The sequence below is a fragment of the Vicugna pacos genome, chromosome 25 (assembly GCF_048564905.1).
Source record: "Vicugna pacos chromosome 25, VicPac4, whole genome shotgun sequence".
NCBI classification, from domain to species: domain Eukaryota; kingdom Metazoa; phylum Chordata; class Mammalia; order Artiodactyla; family Camelidae; genus Vicugna; species Vicugna pacos.
The window spans coordinates 21,685,066-21,707,074 of NC_133011.1; the positions used below are offsets into that span (position 1 = coordinate 21,685,066).

At 37.6% G+C, this 22,009-nt stretch overlaps 1 protein-coding gene across 1 annotated transcript in view; it reads right to left on the reverse strand.

Annotated features, from left to right (window-relative positions):
- Positions 1-599: 599 nt before the first annotated feature.
- Positions 600-22,009, reverse strand: part of EIF3H (eukaryotic translation initiation factor 3 subunit H) — an 80,409-nt gene continuing 58,999 nt past the window's right edge. The window contains exons 3-8 of the mRNA XM_031691266.2: positions 14,728-14,895; positions 13,095-13,194; positions 11,729-11,878; positions 4,587-4,707; positions 2,474-2,606; positions 600-823 (exon numbers count right to left, since the gene is read on the reverse strand). Of these exons, the coding sequence (XP_031547126.1) occupies positions 726-823; positions 2,474-2,606; positions 4,587-4,707; positions 11,729-11,878; positions 13,095-13,194; positions 14,728-14,895 (770 nt within the window). The 3' untranslated portion in view covers positions 600-725. The remainder of the gene's footprint in view (positions 824-2,473; positions 2,607-4,586; positions 4,708-11,728; positions 11,879-13,094; positions 13,195-14,727; positions 14,896-22,009) is intronic.

The following is a 22,009-nucleotide window of genomic DNA, read 5'->3' on the forward strand; positions in this document are numbered from 1 at the left end:
CTGGTCTCCCAATTCTTCTTTCCCCACTCATAAAACTTGCTATTAGCAGAATCGTATTTCATGGTATGAAAAAAAATAAACATGAAGTCCTCAACACACACACACAAAAAATATACACAGAATGAATTTCATTTTCATACAAAATAAAAATATGGTCCTTCGGTGAAATGACTTTTTTTTTTTTTAAATTCTTGTGCCAAATGACTGGCCTATGAGCATGGGGATCGGGCGAACTTCACCTGCAGAAATGAAAAGGCAGATTCATGGGAAGCATGCAGAGCGACTCCAGGCCTGGGGACGAGCAGTGCCAGGGCAGGCACAGGAAGCCGGGGCTTCCAGGGGCGCTCATTCGGGGGCGATGATGCACTAGAATTCACAGTAGGTGCCCGGGCCTCCAGGTCAGGCGTCAGGACAGGCAGCATGGGCTATGGCTGAAACGTGGCACCACAGAGGTAAGAAAGGTGACGGAGCCTGCAGGTCTGAGGCTGCTGAAGCTTCTGGTCAGGCCTGCTTTATCTTTGGAAATGCACAGTTATAAGCAAAACAAAAATATGAAGCTAGATAGAATATGTCTAAAAGCAAATGAGCAAGCAGTCGAGACTGTTTTATTTTTATTTTATTATTTGCTGGAAATACTTTTCAGTGAGCAGTGTGTTTCTTCCGAGAGTTGCTCCAATGTGATCTCAAGAGTCCATATTAACTCCTTTTCTGGAAACTTCCTTTTCTTAATTGTTGTATTCTTGAAGAGCCTGGGCCATGAAGAGTTTGCCTAAGTTTTGAGCAGTGAACTCCTTGATGTTCTGGCAGTAAGTATTAATCTGACCTGTGCATTTGGCAAAGAGAAAGACAGTTACAACATTCCAGAAAATTGTAAAATGACCTAGAACACTAGTCAAACGAGAAAATCAGCATAATATAGAATCACCAGAATTTTACTTTGTTATGTTTTGAAACAAGAGTTTGTAAGAATCAATTCTATTTGTTCATAAAGGATAATGAAGAATATAAGTTGTTTTGAATATAAGCTACCTTTCACTCTTGATTACATGGAGAATAAAGAAAAACTACAACTTTTTAAAAGATTTTCAACAGGTAAGCTCATATTAGCTGTACTGACTGTGCAGATCGGACCAACACTGTACTAAGACAAATGAAAAAACAGCCTTGGTTCTTCTTAGCCAGGTAGGAAGAGATACCAAATCACAGAACTGCAAACTAACCTGACCCAGCTATTAACCAGTACACTAGCACAGTCTGTGCTCTGGAAATATTAATAGCCTTCCGGCACAACCCCGGAGCCGAGACAGAGCAGGAGCAGGGAGTCCATGTGAGGAAAGGGCCCCATCACTGCTTTTTAAGTCTTAAAACTAATGATCTAATCTGATGCAACAGTTTCATTTTTTTTTTTTTGAAAGTGTAAGAAATACATTTCTGCTTGATCTGGACCTTAAGTAAGTAATGTATCTCAGTTTCCCAAATTTAATGTATGTGTGTACCAGAAAGTTTGAAGGAGTTTGGAATTTCCTCCCACACTAAAAATGTATCAATGGAATTGAGAAATCGCAGAAGATCAGCTTTTCTTTGATTCGGATTTTTCATTCTAAGAAATCTCTCACAGACAACTGGCTGATGGAATCAAGCAGTATTTAACAACATGTATAAAGAAATACGGCAGTGCAGCTAAACAAGAGCATGAATTGTTATGTAGCCAAAATCAAGTCCCAGCATAGGAAACAAGACCTCTACCCCTTGAAGGCAGCGTTAAATGTCAGGAATCCCCAGAGAAAGTCCATCCAGAGTTACATTCATATTGCTATAATACAAGCCTAAGTATCTGTACTTTTTTTCTGTTTTTTTTTCCCCAGAAATTAGAAATGTGCTGTATTTATGAAATGTAGGTATGGAGGGAGTAAAGCTTACAGGCACAGATGGCACCTTTTAAAACAAATGTTTATATATTTATGAATTACGAGACAAGAGTCCACTATTTTTAGTGCACTTAATGGTGTCTTCTGGGGCAATGAACAGTTAGGGAAATACTTCTTCAAATCAAAAAATCCAGTTCAAGTCAAACACCCACATACAGACATGGGCTGAGTGCTAGACTAGAACATCAAAAGTAAGGGGTTTGAGCTAAATGATTTTTTGCATTATGAGGTTATAAACATTTTTTTTCTTGGTTTCCATGAAAGATGACTCACATAAAACCTTCCCATTTTAGAAAGTTCATATAATGCCACCTCACAAGCGTTTAGATAAACACAGAGTAAAGCACCAAAAGGACCTCAGAAACAACAAAGACTGACAAATTGTTAAATTTCAGAAATTACAGGTGCTGGATTCAAATCCATAATTCAATCATTTTAAATACGCTAGCTTTTATGATGTATTATTCTGTTTGTGAACCTCTCAGTGTCTTCTGCTTCCTAAAGAATAAAGAAAACCAGCCTCGCCGCGCACTGGCTAACAGCACCTGCAATGAGCAGAGAATCCATCCTGGCAGGGGGCTGGTGCGGTTTGAAGAGTTTGGACAGATCCTCCTCAGGGAGCGGGGGTTCCCCTCGACTCTGGCGCTGCATATTCTCCTGCTGGCGACGCTGCTGATACTAAAGTTCAGAGGAGAAATGATGCGGTTATTTTTCTCTGCCTGAGACTAAAAAAGACCTCCCTTACCTCTGCAATCAGCAAAACCCTATTGCTCTGAATTCCAACCTCGGTTTTATAAATGGCAACCTTAGTTGAGGCTAAATATGGCTACAGTCAAAGAAAATTTCCTTGCTGTAAACTTGAGTGTCACTCTGAGCTCTAAGAGTCTGTAACTAATGATTTGGAAAAACAAAACTGGTTATGTGAGAAATAGGGGGTTAAAAGCAAAGAAGTTCAAGATTAGTGAGTAAAAAGGAGTAACTGTACCATTACAAAGGGGTAGGTAACTGCACTACAAGTACGATTCGTCTTTAACTACTAAGTAATGAAATACCATACTGGGGAATTTTTTCAACTTTACCTGTACTAAAAATAATAGTAATACTGATGATGTTACTATTATAACATCACCATTACCATTACTATTATAACAGTAAATACTATTACTATTCTTAATAACAGATAATCATCTGTGCTTTTAGCTCTGCAGCTAATAATGAATATTAGCTCACATAATGTTTCAGAAACTTTCAAACTCTGGATTCCCATGACCCTCTGCAGAGAAGGCAGGGGTGTATATAAAGGTATAGATCTATTATAAACTTTCAGTTCAAATTACAGTCAAGATGCTAATGTTGTAGCCTGCTTACAATAGCAAAGAAAATAATATCCCACACACAGCCTGGAAAGGTAGGGAGAAACCAGAGTAGGCTAGCCGAAGTCTGCAGTCCCTGTTTTCCTAAAGAAGGGGAGTAACTTGCAAAGACTTCTACACTCATCACAGGGTCTGAGAGCAGAAGTGAGACAAATCTAAAAAGGGCTATGAATGGTGCTACTAAGTAAAAATAAATGCCAAATGCAAATTTTTTAAGACATATTAGAATTCTACAAAATAGCTCTTAAGATTGGTCTCCAGAATCAGCTGTCTCATGGGTGACAGATTTTCAATTTGATCCTCCATGTTGAGTCCTTCACCTACAGGAGGAGTCAGCTGGAGAATCAAGTCAAGCTGGATTTTTCTCCTCCCCAGATTATGAGAGATTTTCACTATCATCATCTTCATCACCATCTTCTCAGTTAAAAAGAGGTACTTTACAGCTTTATATGTGTTTTTTAAATTCTACGTATGGTAGAAACAAAGTATTTTAAATTTCACTGAATATATGAGCAGTGATATTAAAAAAAAAAGTAATGTAATATTCTGAGACCCACCTAGGTGTGCTTAGAATCCTATAGTTACCAACACTTACAGTACATTTTAATGAATGTGGAGAAGTCAAACACCTCACATGAATATGCATTCTGGAATCAACTTACTTATGAATCAAATACTAAGAACTTTTCAAAACAATATAGTCCAAAGCAATACTCCAGGAAGCGGGAAATTCATGTGGCCTTCAGGCAACACTAATAAAGAAAAGATTAAATGGCTGTAGCAGTATGGATGTGCATATGAGAATATCCAGGTAACTCTAGGGTTTTTATCTGTATCATACTATCTATTTCACAGCAGTTGGTCTATTATTCCCTATCAAAATTGCTTGCTCTTAATCACAATTGCTCAGGTTTTTAAATGAACTGAAGATTGCTAACTATGTTGCAATGAGCCACTAGCAAACCAATTATAGTTAGTAAGGAAATGAGCTGTGACCCTGACTCTTTCTGCCTCTGATTTTCTCAATAAATGTATCTTATTTGCATAACACTGGCATTTCAGTCTGAGCTTCGCATGCCAGTTCTCTTTAAGACAGGTATTTATAAGTACAACCTGTAAACAGTACATCAGGAACATACTATATGAAGAATGAACTTTTAAAATATGATAGTTACTAGCTAAGAGTTAAGGCTTTAACAAAGATAATTCAGGTCATTTTGAAGGTGACTTGAAGCATCATACTTAAAAATGAATCCTGTTTGCTGAGTTTTCCCACGATACCAACCTGATGTTTCTGCTGCTGCTGTTTACTCGTGTTCCGCAAATATGTGTTATATTTAACTATGTCTTGGCTCATTTCATCCACTCTATCCATCAGCAACTGAAGGTTCTTCCCCAGATGATTGCTGAAATATAAAGTAAGTATACTGCCACGTCACACTGTAAAAGTTTTAGCTCTGCCACTGCTCTACGCAGTTCTTAGACAGGAAACTGACCTGCCATTTGCTGAAAGAATGAGCACACGGCACAAGAAAACAAAGTGGAAGAAAGAATGGGAGTCAGCTTGTCATTAAATTTTCCGTATCGAACCCACAACTGCAACTACAAGGGTGTCTCAAAAGCAGTTCAATTTCTTACTGTCAGAGCACACATATGTCAGAGCAGGAGCAGTCAAACATATTGAGCAGGCTATCTGCGATGTGTGTTTGCTGAACCACCAGGTTTAACCTAAGCTCGGTACTCCTGAACCCTTTTCCTCAGCCCAGCCCTGCCCTCCCCAAATGTGCTCCGGAGCATTCAGATAGGTAGCCACCGAAAGGAAGAACCACGCTGAGACTTCCAGCACATGATTTCTCTACGTACAAGGTTCTAAAAGAGTAACAACAGCATTGACTCTGCAAAGCCAAGGGACGGCGGGCGTTCCTTTCCTCTGCCCTTCCTAGAATCTGAAGTACTATCATTCACCCTTCTTTTCCTCTCCAGAAATTTCTATTGCAGCTCATTTACCAAAATCTTCTTTATAAAGTGATGCTAATGCTTAGCACAAGGCCTGCCGTACTCACTGACTTATGCCCACAAATACATCCCACCACGGTGAGGCCCACCACTCACATACGTACTCTAAACGTAACTAGTTGACAAAAGTACTCATGCATGCATTTCAAACAGGTATTCACTAAACACCTATTATGTTCCAGCCTCAGTGTTAGCAAATAAAGAGACGACAGTGAATGAGACATTCAAGGTCTCCGTCTTCACTGAGCTTACAACTGACTGGGAGAGGGGAGGAGGGGAGGAGGCAGACAGAGAGACACTTTAGAGAGCATGGTCAGGATATCTCTCTAAAATGATGGCAGGCTGGACGCAAAAGATAAAAAGGAAATCAGCCATGCAAAAGTATTCTAGGTGGAAGAAAGCACAAGCGCTGAAGGCCTGAGATGGGCAAGAACTAGACCTATGAAAAGAAAAGGCCTGGCATGGCAGGCGCACAGAGTTAGGGTCGGGGTCAGACAAGCACATACAGGAAGCCTCTGCTGCACCACAGAGCACCCCAACACCACCATGCACGGGACCCTGCCACTCCAGTGTGAATGGTGCTCTGGCCACATATTTTGCCTTAAATTTTAAAATGATCACCTTGGTTGCTCTGCAGAGAATTCACTGGAGAGTAGAAACTAGGAGATGACCAAGAGTCTACTGCGGAATGCTGGCAAGAAGGCAGAGAAATCAGAAAACTCATATACGGTGGTGAGAACGTAAAATGGTGCTGCCGCTGTGGAAAACCGTTTGGCAGTTCCTCAAACAGTTAAACAGAGTTACCACACGACCCAGCAATTCTACTCCTAGGTATATACTCAAGAGAACTGAAAACTTACACTCACACAAAAATTTATGCATGTGTGTTGATATTAGTCAAAAGAACCAGGAAGTAGAAAAAACCCAAATGTCTATCAAAGGACAAATGGATAAATAAATTGTGATACGTCCATACAACAGAAAACGACTGAGCCATAGAAAGAATAAAGTACTGATGCATGAGTGAAACTTAAAGGCACTATATAAGTGAAAGAAGCCAGACACAAAAGGCCACTTACAGTCTGGGTCCATCTACATGAAACGTCCAGAAGAGGCAAACCCACAGAGGCAGAGAGCAATCAGTGTCCACAAAGGGATGGGGAGAGAAGGGACCACTTAGGGGCATAGGGTTTCTGTTTGGGTGATGAAAATGTTCCAGAATTAGTGTAACAGTTGCAGAGTATTGTGAATATATTAAAAAACCACTGAACTGTATTCTTCATACTGTGGTATTAGAGAGAGAAACAGTGGTGGCTTGGGCTGACACGGTGGCAGTGAGCATGGAGAACAGTGGGCAGAGCTGAGAGACAGGAATCAAGGGTGACTCCCTGTTTCCTGGCTTGAGCAGCTAAACAGTTTGGTTAATGAATAAAAATAAATCCAGTTAAAACATGGATTCTATACAGATTCCAACTGTAACCTGAAGAAAATTAGAAAGTTAAATAGAAAGAAAGAGCATAGGTCTGGGGGGGGGGGTGTGGGGTGTGTGGGTGTGTGTGTGTGTGTGTGTGTGTGTGTGTGTGTGTAGATAAATTTATCTTTTAATCCCAGGTCTGGTAGTTGGTCCAGCAACTTGGCCTAAAACCTAAGAATCAACTGCTTTTTTCAAATTACATTCTATTTCATATTTATCTTATTCCATTGTAATTTCATGAATCACTTTAACTTTTTAAAATTTCTTCTGCTTTGGAAACCAGATTTAGTATTCACTTCTTTTTCTCCAATTTCTTAGTAGTCTGATTTTAATTCATTCATAACTTGAGCTGATGGTGCAAGTGAGGAATTAAAATAATTTTTCCCAATAGTTAATCCAATGTCCAGACCCACTGTTACATAGTAACACTGCTTTCCAAATAACTGCGGGATTGTAATTTAACAATACTGTGCCCTCTCACAGGCATTCTTTCAACACACATTACAGAGTACATACTTACTTTTCCAGTCACTCTGTTATAAGATACTATACATAAGACACTGTTGCACTCAAAACATTCTGGTGAGAAGAGAGGAATGCAACACAGTGGTGGGAGAACGCAAGCATAAAAGATAGTTTGGTAGGAACAGACGAGACGTTCCAGATTATCCGACAGCTAACTTTTGAGTTTCTGAAGTAGCTGGAGATGGGAACTGGAGACAAGGAGGATTGGGGGGGGCAGACGGACACTGCAGATACTGTGTGTAGGCAACACATTCGGAGACAGTGGCATGAAAAGCACAATGCATGTGAAGAACTCCAAGTAACTTGGGAAAAGGACAAGAATGGGAAAAAAAGAGAGCAGGAAAACTGAAGAGGCAAACGGTCATAGCGAAAAGACTCCTGGAAGCTAGGGCTTTAGTTTGGATTCTATTTCAAGGACAGTGGGGAATCAGCCAAAAAATTTTAAGCAAAGGAATAATATGACCATATAATCTGCATTAGCAAGATCGCTGCAATAAAGATGGAAAGGTTAGAAGCAGGAAGTTAGGAGACTGTGAAAAGTAATCAGGAATAGAAATAATGAGGCTGACTTATAAAGTAGCAAAACACAAAGAATAAGATGAAATCAAACGAGGAAAGACAGACACCCAAGGAGCACTGATATTTAGGGATGAGCAGAAAAAAATCTCACTGTGGAAAACGAGAAGAAAACCAGAAGTAACCCAGTGGTAGGATCCTAGCCTCCAAAGAAAATATTTCAGGAAGGTGTTAGCAACACATTAATTGCTTAAGAGTCTGTAACTCCCAGCAATATCGTGATAAAGTCATTTTTTGCGACTTCAGCAAGAGCTCCAATGACGAAGAGTAAGCGGAACAGTAAGTGTTGAGGATAAGTGGGAAATGAGTAAATACGGACAGAGACATGTAGAAAATTCTATTAAAAATTCTATTTTTTTGACTAAAAAAAAGGAGAAAATGGAGTAAAAGATGAGAGGAAATGGTTAACAATGGCTCGAGGTCAAAAGGTGTTCTTTCTATATCTTTGTTTTCTTAAGATGAGGGAGGCTTAAATAAGTTTAAATGTCCTTACTTAGGAAGATGCATGTTCAAGTATTTAGGAGTTAAGTGTCATGTCCACAATTTCCTTTCAAATGGCTCAGGAAAGAAAGTGCACATTTTTGTCTACAGAAAGAGCAGGTGCAAACATGGCAACATATTCAAATGATGAATTCAGGTACAGGTTTATGGGTGTTTCTTGTATTATTATTCTATCAATTTTTCTCAACAGCCAAGCATTTTCAAAAAACATTTTAAAATGGGAAACAACAGTCAATAAATGTAACAGAAAAGAACCAGTTCCTCTATAGAGGAACTGGAGATGTCTGAGGAAAGAGTGTGCAGAAAAGCAGAGGCCCAGAGGCCACCCCAGGGGAGACACTGACACTTCACTTTCCCCAGTGGGAGAACTGAGGCCCTCAGAGTCATTTAGATACAAGAAATATTGTAATCAACTACATGGGTAGTTGTTAAATAAGTAATTTATGTCCTTAAGGGCAAAAGAATTTCACAGAAGGGAAAGATCACCACCAATCCTCAACTGGATGATCAAAGCAGTGACACTGGAGAAAGCCACGAAGGAGAGTTACTGGCACTGCAGAGAACAGATCTATTATTCTTTCCCAGACCTTAAATCTCGGAGGCTGACTACGCTGATTGTTAGCAATGAGAAAGCTGCTGCTAGCATACACCTTCCCTTTCCACCAAAAGACGCGGAGCACCAGCTTTAATGTAAAGTGCGAACATGATGCGCTGCAGGTGTACCTCATTACAGTGAAAGACCACAAGCACAGGTATGTGGACTTTAAACATTTCATAGCATTTCTGTTACTGTAATGCTCTTCAGAAACCTAACCAGTAAGAAATACTTGAAAATTTGCACAGTAGAGGCAGGCCTTGAAGGGCAAATGAAATTAACAATAGCACGTAACTATTTCACAGATAACGTTATTCACAGGAAATCAGGTCCATTACCAAGAGCAATTTTACGGGGCCCTTTTCAGTACCAGTTCAACTAGAATACTGAAACAGGGAGTTATTGTCAGAAGCTTCAATAATATACCCTTTTCTTTTATTGCCAAGGAAACAACTGAAAACAGACAACTTAAACAGATGTGAGCCGAGACAGGCAGTGATAAGTCTGCTCTGGCTGCAGTATCAACTCATCCTTAGTATCCTTCATATCTGATGCCCACCCTTAGTTTACTTTTTTAGAGAGAAAATAAAAACAAAGTTGTTTTTTCATGTGTGAAAAGCTGAAGACTGTGAAACACATTTTTAAAAATTAATAAAGGCTGTTATGAAGTAACCATTACTAGAACTTCCATCTAACAAAATTAAAATTGAGAATTAGAATTTTTTAATGAAAAGGAATGTAGTATGTTTTACTCATAGCATAGAGCAAATTCATCAGGTAAATCAAAGAGCTTGGATACACATATGAGTTGTGAATAGCAAGACCAAGCGAAATATTTAAGGAGCCGCTTAAGAATGATTTCTGATGTGGTTTCTCAGAAAAAAATTTTATGGCAAATGGCCTGATTACCATCATCATGCTACTAATGTTAGAAATTAAAATTTGAGAGGTACAAAGGTTACATTTCAGTCTTTTAAATTAATATTATCAGTGTTGGTCAAGGTAACAGTCCATTAGTATAAGCACTGTTTCACGGTTATTTTTTTTTTCCTCCCAACGGGAACACCAATTTACCCTTTAAATAACTTCAAATGGAAAGCAAAGGGCTTCTCTTCCTAGTTCACATAAAATACAGAAGATAAAAACTGTAATAAAACATATCTGTCTAGATTTTAGTTGCTGTAGCGAACTAGGAACATTTTCCTGGCTATTATAAATGCTGCTTTGGACAAACAGACATTACAGACCAACTCATTGGTAATGGGAAAGCAGAGAAGGGCTATATTTGTTTTGTATGCTCAATAAAGGAAGCTTGGGAAAAGGTGAAGACATAAATTATGTAAGCAAAAGCTTTCACATAGTAAATCTGAAATTATTATATAACTATATACTTAATATATCAAATTGTAACCTTGCATGCTGAAAAAGGTTCTTAGCTCAAATGCTTTAAATACAGGTGCATTGAGCATGTTTGCAAAAGCAACAAAGAAAAATATGACCTTCTACAAGAGACAAATTAAAGGGCTGTTATGAATTTATGTTTGCAGTCAAACAGTACACTCTTTAGTGTCAAATCAGCCTTGCAACCTGGTTATATTACTGAGCACTCCGTTTACCATCCAGTTTCCATCTCCTTCCCCTGGACAGACTTTCTAGTGGCCTCTGTGATGGATTCACGCAACAGAAGGTAGCACTTCAACCACAGTCCTACCCATCCCAGCGCAGAAGGAAAACACTGGGTATGCTGGTCCTTCTGGGTTTAGCCCACTTGTCTTGTATCGAAGGATTCCGAAGTCTGTGTATTCTTCTGTGCAAGCTTCTATCTGGGATAACTAGAGATCTGATAAAAAAAACTGATAAATAGCTAAATGTTCCGAACTGAGCACCTTGCTATTCTCAGACATTCAACAAATACATACTGACTGATTGCCTGCTCTCTCCATTGAATCTTCTACAGGTCCGCAGTTAGCCCTCTCCTACCACAAAACAATCACTAACATCAAGCTTAAAGGATATTTAAGAGGGGCTACACACATGATTCTGTTCATATTTCTGTGAAAAGCAGTAAGTGAGGGAAAATGAAACATTAATTCCATTAGGGAAATAATCTGTTTTGGAACACATCAGTCCACATTTTACCAATATAATAAATAATACCTTAGCAATTGGACAGCTAAAAGCAGTCACAATGGAGGAAACTGTGTCACCACTGCCTAAGATAGGAAAAGCCAGGGTCAGGTTCAGGAAATTCTAATTTTAGTTGAAAATTCAAACAGAAAGTTTACTACTAATAGAGTCTACATCTGAACAAGAGTAAGTACCACCAGGAAAACAAAGAAGAATTTTCGTTTTTCTCTCAAGCATTATTACATATCCAGATATAATACCATAAGCCTCTAAGGATAGTGTACAATAAATAAAGCTGAGACAAATTTAAAAATCGCTCCCCTATGGGCATTTACTAAATCAAAATGACACAGCAAAGATAGCAGAGGGTTCTTTTAATAACAGGAGATACTACAATTCAAACACTGTCTCGCTTTATCAGTAAGCTTGGCATTTTCCCTAGGACTGTAGCAGGGCTGGACAAGTACTACATGTGAACACTACATCTTAAGAGCCTCAAAATGTGAAGTAATTTTTTTTTCTTGTTTCACAGGTTAAAGTCTAAGTAAAAGAATCTTTTGCAGAGAGTGATTTAAAAAGGGGGGGGGGGCTTTCATTAGACAGGACCGCTTACCTGCTAGCAAGACTGAGCAATTCATGTTTATCTGCTACAGCTGACTTTTTCTCAAGCTCCCACATTAGGACGTTGATCAGATGTGAATTTTTAATTACAATCGGCACTTCTTCAAACATGTGCTCAAAGGTGATATTTCCCTTTTTCAATCTGTGAAGCATGTTAAAAATATGTTAGTCTGGTGGTCAGAAGGAAGTGTTAAAGTGACTATTTCATACATCTTCCCTAATTACAGACCCTCTCTAGGATCTTTATTTCATTAGCACTTTTTTTAGAAAAAGGAAAGCAACTAGAGTTTTACAGAGTTAAGCGTAAGTTGAGTGACTTGAATAACTTTGAAAATCATCTGAGTTTGAGCTATAAGACCAGAAAATAAGACTCTTGGCAAAAGAAACTATTCTTTCTCTGTATCAGGTAACTTCAAAATGTCACGGATACAAAATGTAAATGTCATAGTAAGTTATGCTATATAATCTATATCTAAAATATTTAAAATAAATAGCCAGAAAAGAGAAATACTCTAGTTCTTGGAAAATTCATTTTAAAAGCAAACTGAACTAAAGAGATTAAAAAAGCAGAAGGCTTACAGGGTATTCCACATACAATGGTTCAGAACAGCAAGAATGCAACTTCTCATAGTTTAGTTAGAACTACCAGACACAGGAATTGTTCAGGAGTTAGCTTTTCTTTTTAAATTCTTTGCAACTGAATTTCTTTAGGAGTCAAAATGGGAAACTACCAATGAACTGTCTGTCCCACAAGAAGTCAAAGCTACTGACTTTAATTTAGTTAAGATGTAAAACTTCTTCTAATTAAAGAAAATGAAAGAATTCTGACTTATTTAAAATGTTGGTATAAACATTCCGATGCCATTATGTAGGATCACAAAACCGCTTTATCAATTCTCTGCATACCTGTCACCCATTAAATATCCAAAAAGCCACATTCTTCATTTAAAATGTTTATATCGTTCCACCCACCAACCCCACAATGAAACAGATCAGAAAACAAGACATATAGTTCACAACTATTCAGACACAAAACTTACAATCTGACAGCCGCTGATTACTCATCCCATCTCCCTGTATCTAATCATTTATTTCTTCAAATCCAGTAGCTAGCTAATTAATTCCCACTCTAACTGAATTCACCCATGGTGAGAACAGATGAGACATTCCATAAAGAACAGTTTAAACATGGAAAGGGAGAGATCAAGTGGCACTCAGCCATGCAGAAACTTCTCCCGTCCACATGGCAAAAACATTACCACACCACCACCAGCGATTCAATAAATGTAACAAACTAATATCTTAAAAGAAAAACACCCAATCCTTAACATATGCCTCATAGGCCCCCAGACACTTACGCTTCAGGAGAAAAATCCTTCTCTTTACAAACTTCCATCAGTTTAGGAGTCAGTCTGTATGCCTTTAGTGAGAGAGACCCTTGGGCAGTTTTTATGGGATCTCAAATAAGGAAAAGAGAAAGAAATTACTAAGAATTTTGACACTATCAGTGCTCAAATGACACTAGTTCTAGGCATATTCTGTTACTTATTGTATAATCTTTAGAAAATGAAGATCAAAATAAATAATCAGAACACAATCTGAAGCAGATTCAAACCAGTATAGCAAACAGTAACTGAAAATGTAGCAATCTATTGCCCTACTTATAATAGGCAAAATAACTTCCTTCTGAAAGTAAAAATAGGAGATTCAAAATAGTTATTTTCAAATCCATTCCTCAGCTAGAACCAGCAATCTTGATGAAGATTAAACACAGCATATGTTCTACACATCTTATATACATCTTGCATAATTAGAAGGAAAATACTGATGAATATTAAACATGAAAATTCACTGGATACATCTGTATACTTCTTCAGTCAACTAATTTAAGTGAATGCTCTGAAAACAAAATTTATCCATTTTAATAATCGCTGTTCAAATTTTTTGGTTAAAACAGATTCTAAAAACAAAACCACTAAAGTCAAAGTGCAATCACAAGTGTCTTTTTAGTTTTAGAGAAGCTAATTTTGTCAAAACTAACTGCTTAAACGCTCCGTGAGTCAAGGAGCTTAGCGCTTTGCCGCATGATAACGGCTCCGGCACACCAATATTCGCCTGAAACCTGTGTTAACATTCATGTTGTCTGAAACTTAACACAGTGAAACTTTTAGCAATAGGTGATAAAATGAAAACCAAAATAGATTGAAACAAGTGGAAAATTCATCAAGGTCTGATGATGCAATGTTTCCAGCCAATATAAGTACACTTTAACAACTTGTTCTTTACTGTAATCCAATTGTTAACATACTGAAACAATTTGGGGGCAGCTCATAAGATTGATCGTATTCATTAGTATTTTTTCTGACAGATACTCAGGACGTTACATTTACTTCTCAGCTGGAAACTATATGCAAGTCTGCCAGATATGGCAAACTGTGAGTGTTTGGGGAGGGGGAAGGCTATAAAGCTGTTAAATTGCCTACAGTTCTGATACAGCACAGAACATCTGGTCTGGAGAGCTTGAGGAAACACCATTAAATAGGCCGAAAAGAAAAAAATCTTTGTGCTAAGAAACAGTCCAGGTTTTGTACGCTGCTGTCAGAGGTATAAAAAAAACTTGGCACGCTGTGTTATGATTGGTCAGTCACGTACAGAGCCAGACACTCCAGCAATCGGGGTTTGTTAGACATCTGGTCTAGTTCCACCAGCCCCTTCAAATGAGGGAGGGGAGATGGAGGAATAAAAATGAAGCAGCTACTCCAGCATTCCAAAATGTACACATCAGGGCTCTGATAGCAAGAAAAATAAACAGAAAGAAGGAAACTCTGTCTAGACGTAGCTGCTGCTGAGGCTGCTGCAGAAACAGGGTTGGTATTTACTTGAGAAGGCCTGCCAGGCTGCTCTTAGAGGCAAAAAGGCAGAAAGCAAAAATAGTAGTAGTAGCAATAATATTAAGGGAAGAAAAGAATAATAAAGGAAACTCCTACTAACCGTAAATGAGAACGACAGATTCTTCAATGGCATGCTGGTAACTGAACTGAGAGTCCAGAAGCGCCCGGGTGACGAACGAGCCATAGTACGTGGACTGGTACCAGCCCACGTGCAGGTGATCAATGTTTACGTGGCGAAGGCTCCGCATCATTTCCATCTGATACTGAACTAGATGATGGGGGTGCAGGGGACAAAGGAAAAACTATTCAATGAAGTCACCATATTAAAAACAAGACTTTTGGGAAACAAATTTCCATACAACTATTTATTAGCTAAAGGGAACAGGTTTCCAGATTTAAAATTCATTTGGTTTACATATAAAGAAAACAAAATTAAGCTTTCAAATCATCAGAGCATTCCTTTCCTCATTAACAAAAAAACATTTTGTAGAAAAGGTATTAAAAATGGAATAATAATACCTTATTACAAACAAGGAATTATTAAATGTGGTCTCTACTTTTAAGAAAAAATTTGTGTAATTACTAAAGTGGTTAAAGGAAGTTTCAACTGAATTAATAAGTTAGAATAGTTATCAATGTCTTCTTCAATGCAGCTTTTAGAACTGAGAAGTTAAAATCATCAAGAAAACTAATGGAGAAACAATTAACTACCACATTATTTGAATATGAACAGGATACAAGCTGCAGATAATTAAAAATGTAAGAATTCATTTTTGCCTTCATCTGGTGCCCCCTGCTGCATGTGCTCAATTTTAAAAAGAATTTTTTCTTGTCTGTGTGTTCTTTTGTGTTAAGTAATCAACACTGTTTTTTTTCATTAGAATCGAGTTATATTTTAAGCACCATGTAAAGAATTAAATGGCTGGATGACTACTCATGAAATTAATGACTGTAATGTATATTATTAACTTCAAGCAGTGTTACTAGAAAAATAGGTGCAAACTGACAATATAATAAATAATATATTTTAAAAGCAATACAGCCCAATAATGAGTAGCAAATACATAAAACAGAAGAATATTTTATAGTTAACATAATATCCAAGCTATTTCTATTATATGAATGCATGGCTACACAGATTAAATATGAAAAAATTAATATTTTGCTTAACTCAGATTCTAACAATTTCATTTTAGAAACTCTTAATCAGGTTTTAGCAAAAGTAAAGTTAAATGTCATTTCCTTGTTTATAGTGCTATGGTTTTATAAAGCAAACAAGATTCAGGATCATAAAGTATAATCCTCAGATGGACACAGTCTTTTCAACACTTGTTACTAGGTAAAGTAATTATAAATCTGCTTAGTCCAAGGAAAGTTATCTTTCTCTTGACAAAAGATGGCAGCCAAGTATTCAACTATTTAAGAATTACACATTTTTTGAAGTTTTCTTTTTATATAAAACATGATGGCTTCAAGAAGCAGCAGTATAAAATTAATATGGTAATCTTATATCAATTATCTTTTAGCTTAATTTTTTGTCTCTGTAACACACAAGAAACCCCTTCCTAGTCAGTTTAATGGATTCTTATTAAACACATAAATATGGGATAGAACTACTGCTATGGTCTCTTTCTGCTTTAAAATTTCACAACTATTTTAAAGTAAAACCACTGATTTAGCTAATAAAATTTAATTTATGAATAGAAAAATCCTAGTATCATCAGTAAAATAGGAGCCAGAACTAAATTTAATATTTAATTTAAAGGGATGGGAAACGGGAGATGGGAAAGATTACTAAGTAACTGACAATAAAAGCACACTTCTATAGGATGAATTTTTTTTAAATTGGTACTTCCAAAACATGTTAACTGTACAATTTAGCTATGATAGAAGCAGAAGTCAGATTCTACCAACTAGCAATAGTAGAAAAGAAGGAAAAACCTGGAATCTAGAGATCTAGGTTCTCAAGTCAGCTCTGCAATTTCTCCCACGGGGGACCTTGCTGTCTTTCTCCGACGCTTCCTGTGTCCAAAAGGGTCTGAGAGCTCATCCCAGTCAGAATGCTACGACTCAACACTGTTCACTGGACATGCTAATTGTAAGTAATGATTTTTCTATGAACTAAAGCAGGACCTCTAGCATTAATAATTTTTAAAAATGCATTTATCTGAAAAATATTCCGTGATCTTACTAAACCAAATAGCCTGTATATAATAGATTTTATAATAGCATTTTCAAGATGCATGAGGTAAAAACCTTTACGATCAGTAGCAAACTTTCAGACTCTTTCTTCATTCCTTCTTCTTCCCTATCTTACAGCCCCCTGGATAAGGATAAGGAGGAAAATGCAGTATTTCTCTCAGCTAGGGAAGAGACTAAGATATAAGGCCTGCTGCTCTGTGGAGTTACCATGTAATAAATACCAAAATATTTATTTCTAGACAGTGAGGAATAGAGAAATAAACCTCTGTATTATGGCTGGGGGTTAGAGGTGGAGCACTCCCATTTTTCTCTTCTACAGGTTAAAAAAATCATAACATACAAGATTTTTGAGGCTTTAATAAAAATTTATTTTTAAGGTCATAAGAGTTTTCATATGACAGAAATATTACAGACGAAATTACAAATTTAAGGGTTCAAAGCAATGACAGGTGAGTTAATAAAACTGCTTTTGAAAATCTACAATGAACTGGAATTTCACTATTCACAAAAAAATACGTGAACTTTCAGGTCATTCTTCGTCTTGGTTTGGCTTACTACCCCAATTTTTTAAATTAAAAAACACTTTAAAAAAAATGTGTGTCCTCTTGGAGGCATCCCACAGAGAAAGAAAGGATATGAAAAGACTGCAAGTGATCCTTGAAAAGGCGAGAGTAAGGGTGCTAGAGCCCCCAAGTGAAGCAGGGGTGCACTGAGGCCCAGTCCTCACCAGAACTACACATGAGGTTCCAACAAATGCATGGTTTGCTTTGATTTAATAAAAATAAATTTTTTAAGAAGTCATATTTTCTATTACATGCAAGCCAAGGAACAAGAGACAACTCAGGAACAGCCAAGTGAATTTTTAACTCTGCAGGCTTTTAGGTCTATGTCCTTGTTCTGATGTTGATGTAGACATGTGACTCTTGTCTCCCTTCACCCACAGTTTCTCCTCCTCCTCTAACCCAAGTTCTCAAAAAGTGCAAAGTCAAACCCTGCAAAAGCTTCCTGGTAAACCTAAGGAGGGATAAGACATGCAGAGCAGACTGTCCCACTTAACTGTCTCAAAACTGTGCTCCCAACACCCCCATCAATCAGCTAAGCTGAGCTGCCACACCAGCTGACACCTATTTACCCCTCTGACAAGGAAAAAAGGCATGACACAGTGACATGCCAGTAAACTCTACAGGGGAAGTAGGACCAGCCATGCCAGAGTCTACCCTCCCAGGCAAACGCCACTGCTTTTGTGGCTGTGCTAATCCCTTCCAGGGGTTCCGCCTGACGTGGAAAATACACTGCGGGTGGGTAGGGAGACATGAACAAGAAACCCAGTTTAGCGAGGACACTGATGCAAACAGTGAGGGGAGGAGGCTTGTGCTATCTGGAAGTGGCTGTGAGGATGCCAGTGGACCAGCCCCCAGGTTCGGGGTGGGGGGGGGCGGGTATTGCTATTTCCTTCTCATTCCCAGCCATCCTCACCTCCAGCCTGGAGTTCTAAAAGAAGGGTATAAAAGATGTGGCTAGACACAGGTAAGTGCCCCACCTCACAAAGAAGAGAATCACAGCAAAAGAAACAAAGAAAGGAGAAAGAAAATAATTGAAGCTCCTTGCCACACAGTCCCATACATCCCTATCGCTGAATTGATGCAGATGAGAAACAAGGGTTTATCGGCAACTTTGCCAATAAAAGTTGGTTCGGGGTTAGACACACTTTCATTTTTGTTCTAAAGGTCTCACATTTAACAGAAGTCCAAGCGGCAATTTCAGCGATACTCGCTTCTGAGTTAACGGCTAAATATTTCTGGAGAATTTTCCAAAGATGAATAGCAAGGGAAAACTTTTTGGGAGAGGCGACTACGTTAAAATTTATGATAATATTCAACAGAAAGGCTCAGGATTGTGTAGTGAAAAGTTTAGGAAAGAACGTTTCAAACATTCTTAGTCTCCTACCGACTGAGGAGAAACAGTGCGCAGCAAATGAATTTCAAAGACAAATTGGTAGTTACTACTAAGCCAACTCAAATTACTAATACAAAAGCTACACTTAGATTCAACAAAGGTGGTGCTACAAAATTTGGAAGGATTATAAAAATGAGTCGAAGTGTTATAAATCTCTTCAACCTCTACAACCGTCTTAATTGGTTACGCCTCTCCCAAGCAAAGGAGAGCCTGGTTTACAACATTGAATACACTCGAAGTTTGGCACCAGTATATTCATATTCACTTTTTCCAGATACCCTCTTTGCAAAACAGTCAATCCTAAGTTGCCTAGAGCTAAAACTGTCTTAACTGAGGTAAGCTGCCCAATAACTAACTATTCCTTTCAAAAATCCACATTTGTTGGGCCTTCTCTTGTTTTTATCTTCAAATACAAAAACACTGAAAATAACATGCTGTCTTGTATTTAAATGCTCTATCTACACTCACAGTGGCAAACAACCAAATAAGAGTCTGAGATCTGAGTTCTCCTGAAGACCACTGGGAAGGACATGAATTAGAAGCTTTTCAGTTCAGTAGAATAATTAACTAGCATTCTTTTCACTTTCAATTCCTCACCTTCATTTTAAAAATCATCTCTATTTTATTATTTTAAAGTGAGACTTCATGAAATACAATTTATCACCAAAAAATAGGAACAAAGAATTACCACAGTTGGCCAGGCTGCGATGAGCTGAAAGCAGAAAGCTAAAGCGGAGGCATACTCTAAATAAAACTCAGTATCTGTCTCACAGACGTCTTATTAGGGAACTCTTAGAGGACAAAGTAATAATCAAATTTAAATTTTAAAAGTTAAAAACAATTCAATGGATCTGTTGTCTTATTTAATGACTTAACATTGTACAAATAAATCTAAAGCGTTTAAAATATAATAAAATCACATTAAAAACACACACTGAATCAGCCTGGAGGAGAAGGGCAAGGCCAAGCACCAGGAAAGAAACCAGCACTTAGTAAGCACTTTTTATGTCAGACTTCCTGCTAAGTGGTCTACAAATGATATCTGACTGTATTCCTCACAATAACTCTAATGAGCTAATCATGATTATTGAAATCCTTTCAGAAAAGCTGTTTACCACAGCTTACAGCTTGAAAAAGTGACAGGACTCAATCTGACTTCAGGCTTTCTGACTCCAAAGCCCAGGCAACCACCCATTTACAGAATCTCATTTCTTCTTGCTGATAAAGTGTTGAGTAAATTATTTCTGAATCAGTAAAGCATAACAGATACAAAAGAAATAAAAGTTTCTAGGTTTTCAGAAACCACAGCTTGTGCACGTCTGATCACCAAACCAACCATTTTTAACACTATCAGCAGGATTTTAAGTGATAAACGACCTTCAAAGATTTTTAAATGCAGAGATCGAAAACTTATCACAAATATGTACTCAAAACTCCTAAAATACTGCATTCTACGTTACTATTTGCAACTTATGCTAGGACTACTTTGTAATTAAGAACTGGCTTAGATCAAAGATGACCTGCACAAACACATCAAGTAAAGGAACAAAGAGAGAGGGATCTAGTGCACATGCTCTTTGCAGCAAAGAAACTAAGCTCAATCAAGAGATGCAAATATCTTTAAAAGCAAACAAACAAAACCCCACAACTCTGAAACAAATCAATGATTGCAACGAACATGACAGGGAAAAGGAATACATCAAAATCTCCTATCTGTTCTAGCACTAGGGCTAACCTAAGTAGAGCATTCTAAGAAAATAATTACAAGTCTCTTTTCCAGCAGCACCATGGGACACCAGTGAGCACCCAAAGGCTAAGAACTGTGAAGGCTCTGCCCCATTATTTAATAACACAAACTATTCTGTGCTTTACCCTTCATATCAGACTTTCTGCCAAGCCACACATACGTTTCAGGCAATGTTCAAAGCTAGTAGCAGATGTAGATTTACGCAAACAGAATGTGCACTTGAAAAAAGAATTAAATAAGAGTCTACTTTGGGTAAGAGAACTAAAGAGTACACATTTCTTAAAACTTCCATATTCTCTTCACCCAACATATAGTAGGTACTCACCCTTCCCCTCCACCAATACATCTGTTATTAAGGCCACTCTGGGACTGCTTAAGAATTATGGCCAGAGTTCCATTTCTCACAGTAAACTGTCCAATATAAATTAGACTCTACCTAGAAAGTAACCTGTTCTATTTAAAAAGAACTAAAAATATTGCCTTTCTTAATAATCGTATCACAAACATTTTTTAAACAGTTCATTTGTCCTGGGTGGTTTAATTTCTTCTTTAAAGCATTTATGAATTCTGACAAATAATTTCTTCTGAATGCCAAGCTGGAAGTAAGGGAACAGGGATGTATGTGCCACACTTATCTTTTAAAACTAGCAAAGCTTTGAAAATTATTGGAAATAGGGGTTTTGAGTTTTTTTTTTTAAAGAGATTTTAATGTATCTCAAGAGGCCTCCTATGAATAAAACTGGATTCTTCACAGAAAATACTGTGTATATACTGCAACAAATTCATATTGTTATCTTCTTAACCAAATCATGAAACATAGCCAAGAGATCCTATTTCACTGAGGTTATGAGAATTTTATACATACACACACACACACACACACACACACACACACGCCCTTGGTTGTGAAAACAGAGGCAAGAAAGATGATAGAGCAACTAAGTTAATTGTATGTCATTTGAGACCTGTTTACACAAAGTGAATTCACCTTGATGGGACCAAGGGATATAGACCCCCTTCCTTACTTCTCATCATGAAGAATTCTTACTTAAAGAATAATATAATGACCACTGCTACCTCTTGCTACAATTAAAAGCACAGTATGTTGGAAGACCAAACGAGAATCTCTAGATTTAGAAAAATATTTCATGTTTTCATGAGGACAGGTAACACCCCTGTCATATTTAGAGCTATGTATCAGGTATTTGATTAATGCTGGCACAAAGTTAGGTGCTGAAAGAAATGTTTCAAAAAAATGTGATTGTTGTTAATGTACTAGAGAATGGTCACATTTATCAGGAAATGATAGCGATTGATCGATCTCCATCTTACCATGTTCACAAAGGACATGAAGTAGCTTTTGCATTAAAACATTATCAGTGAAATCAGATCTAGGGAAAGTATAAATTAGAATAAAGAAAGCAGAAATTGAAGGTGAGGCATAGACCTGAACAAAGTGAAGCAAGCCACAGGCATT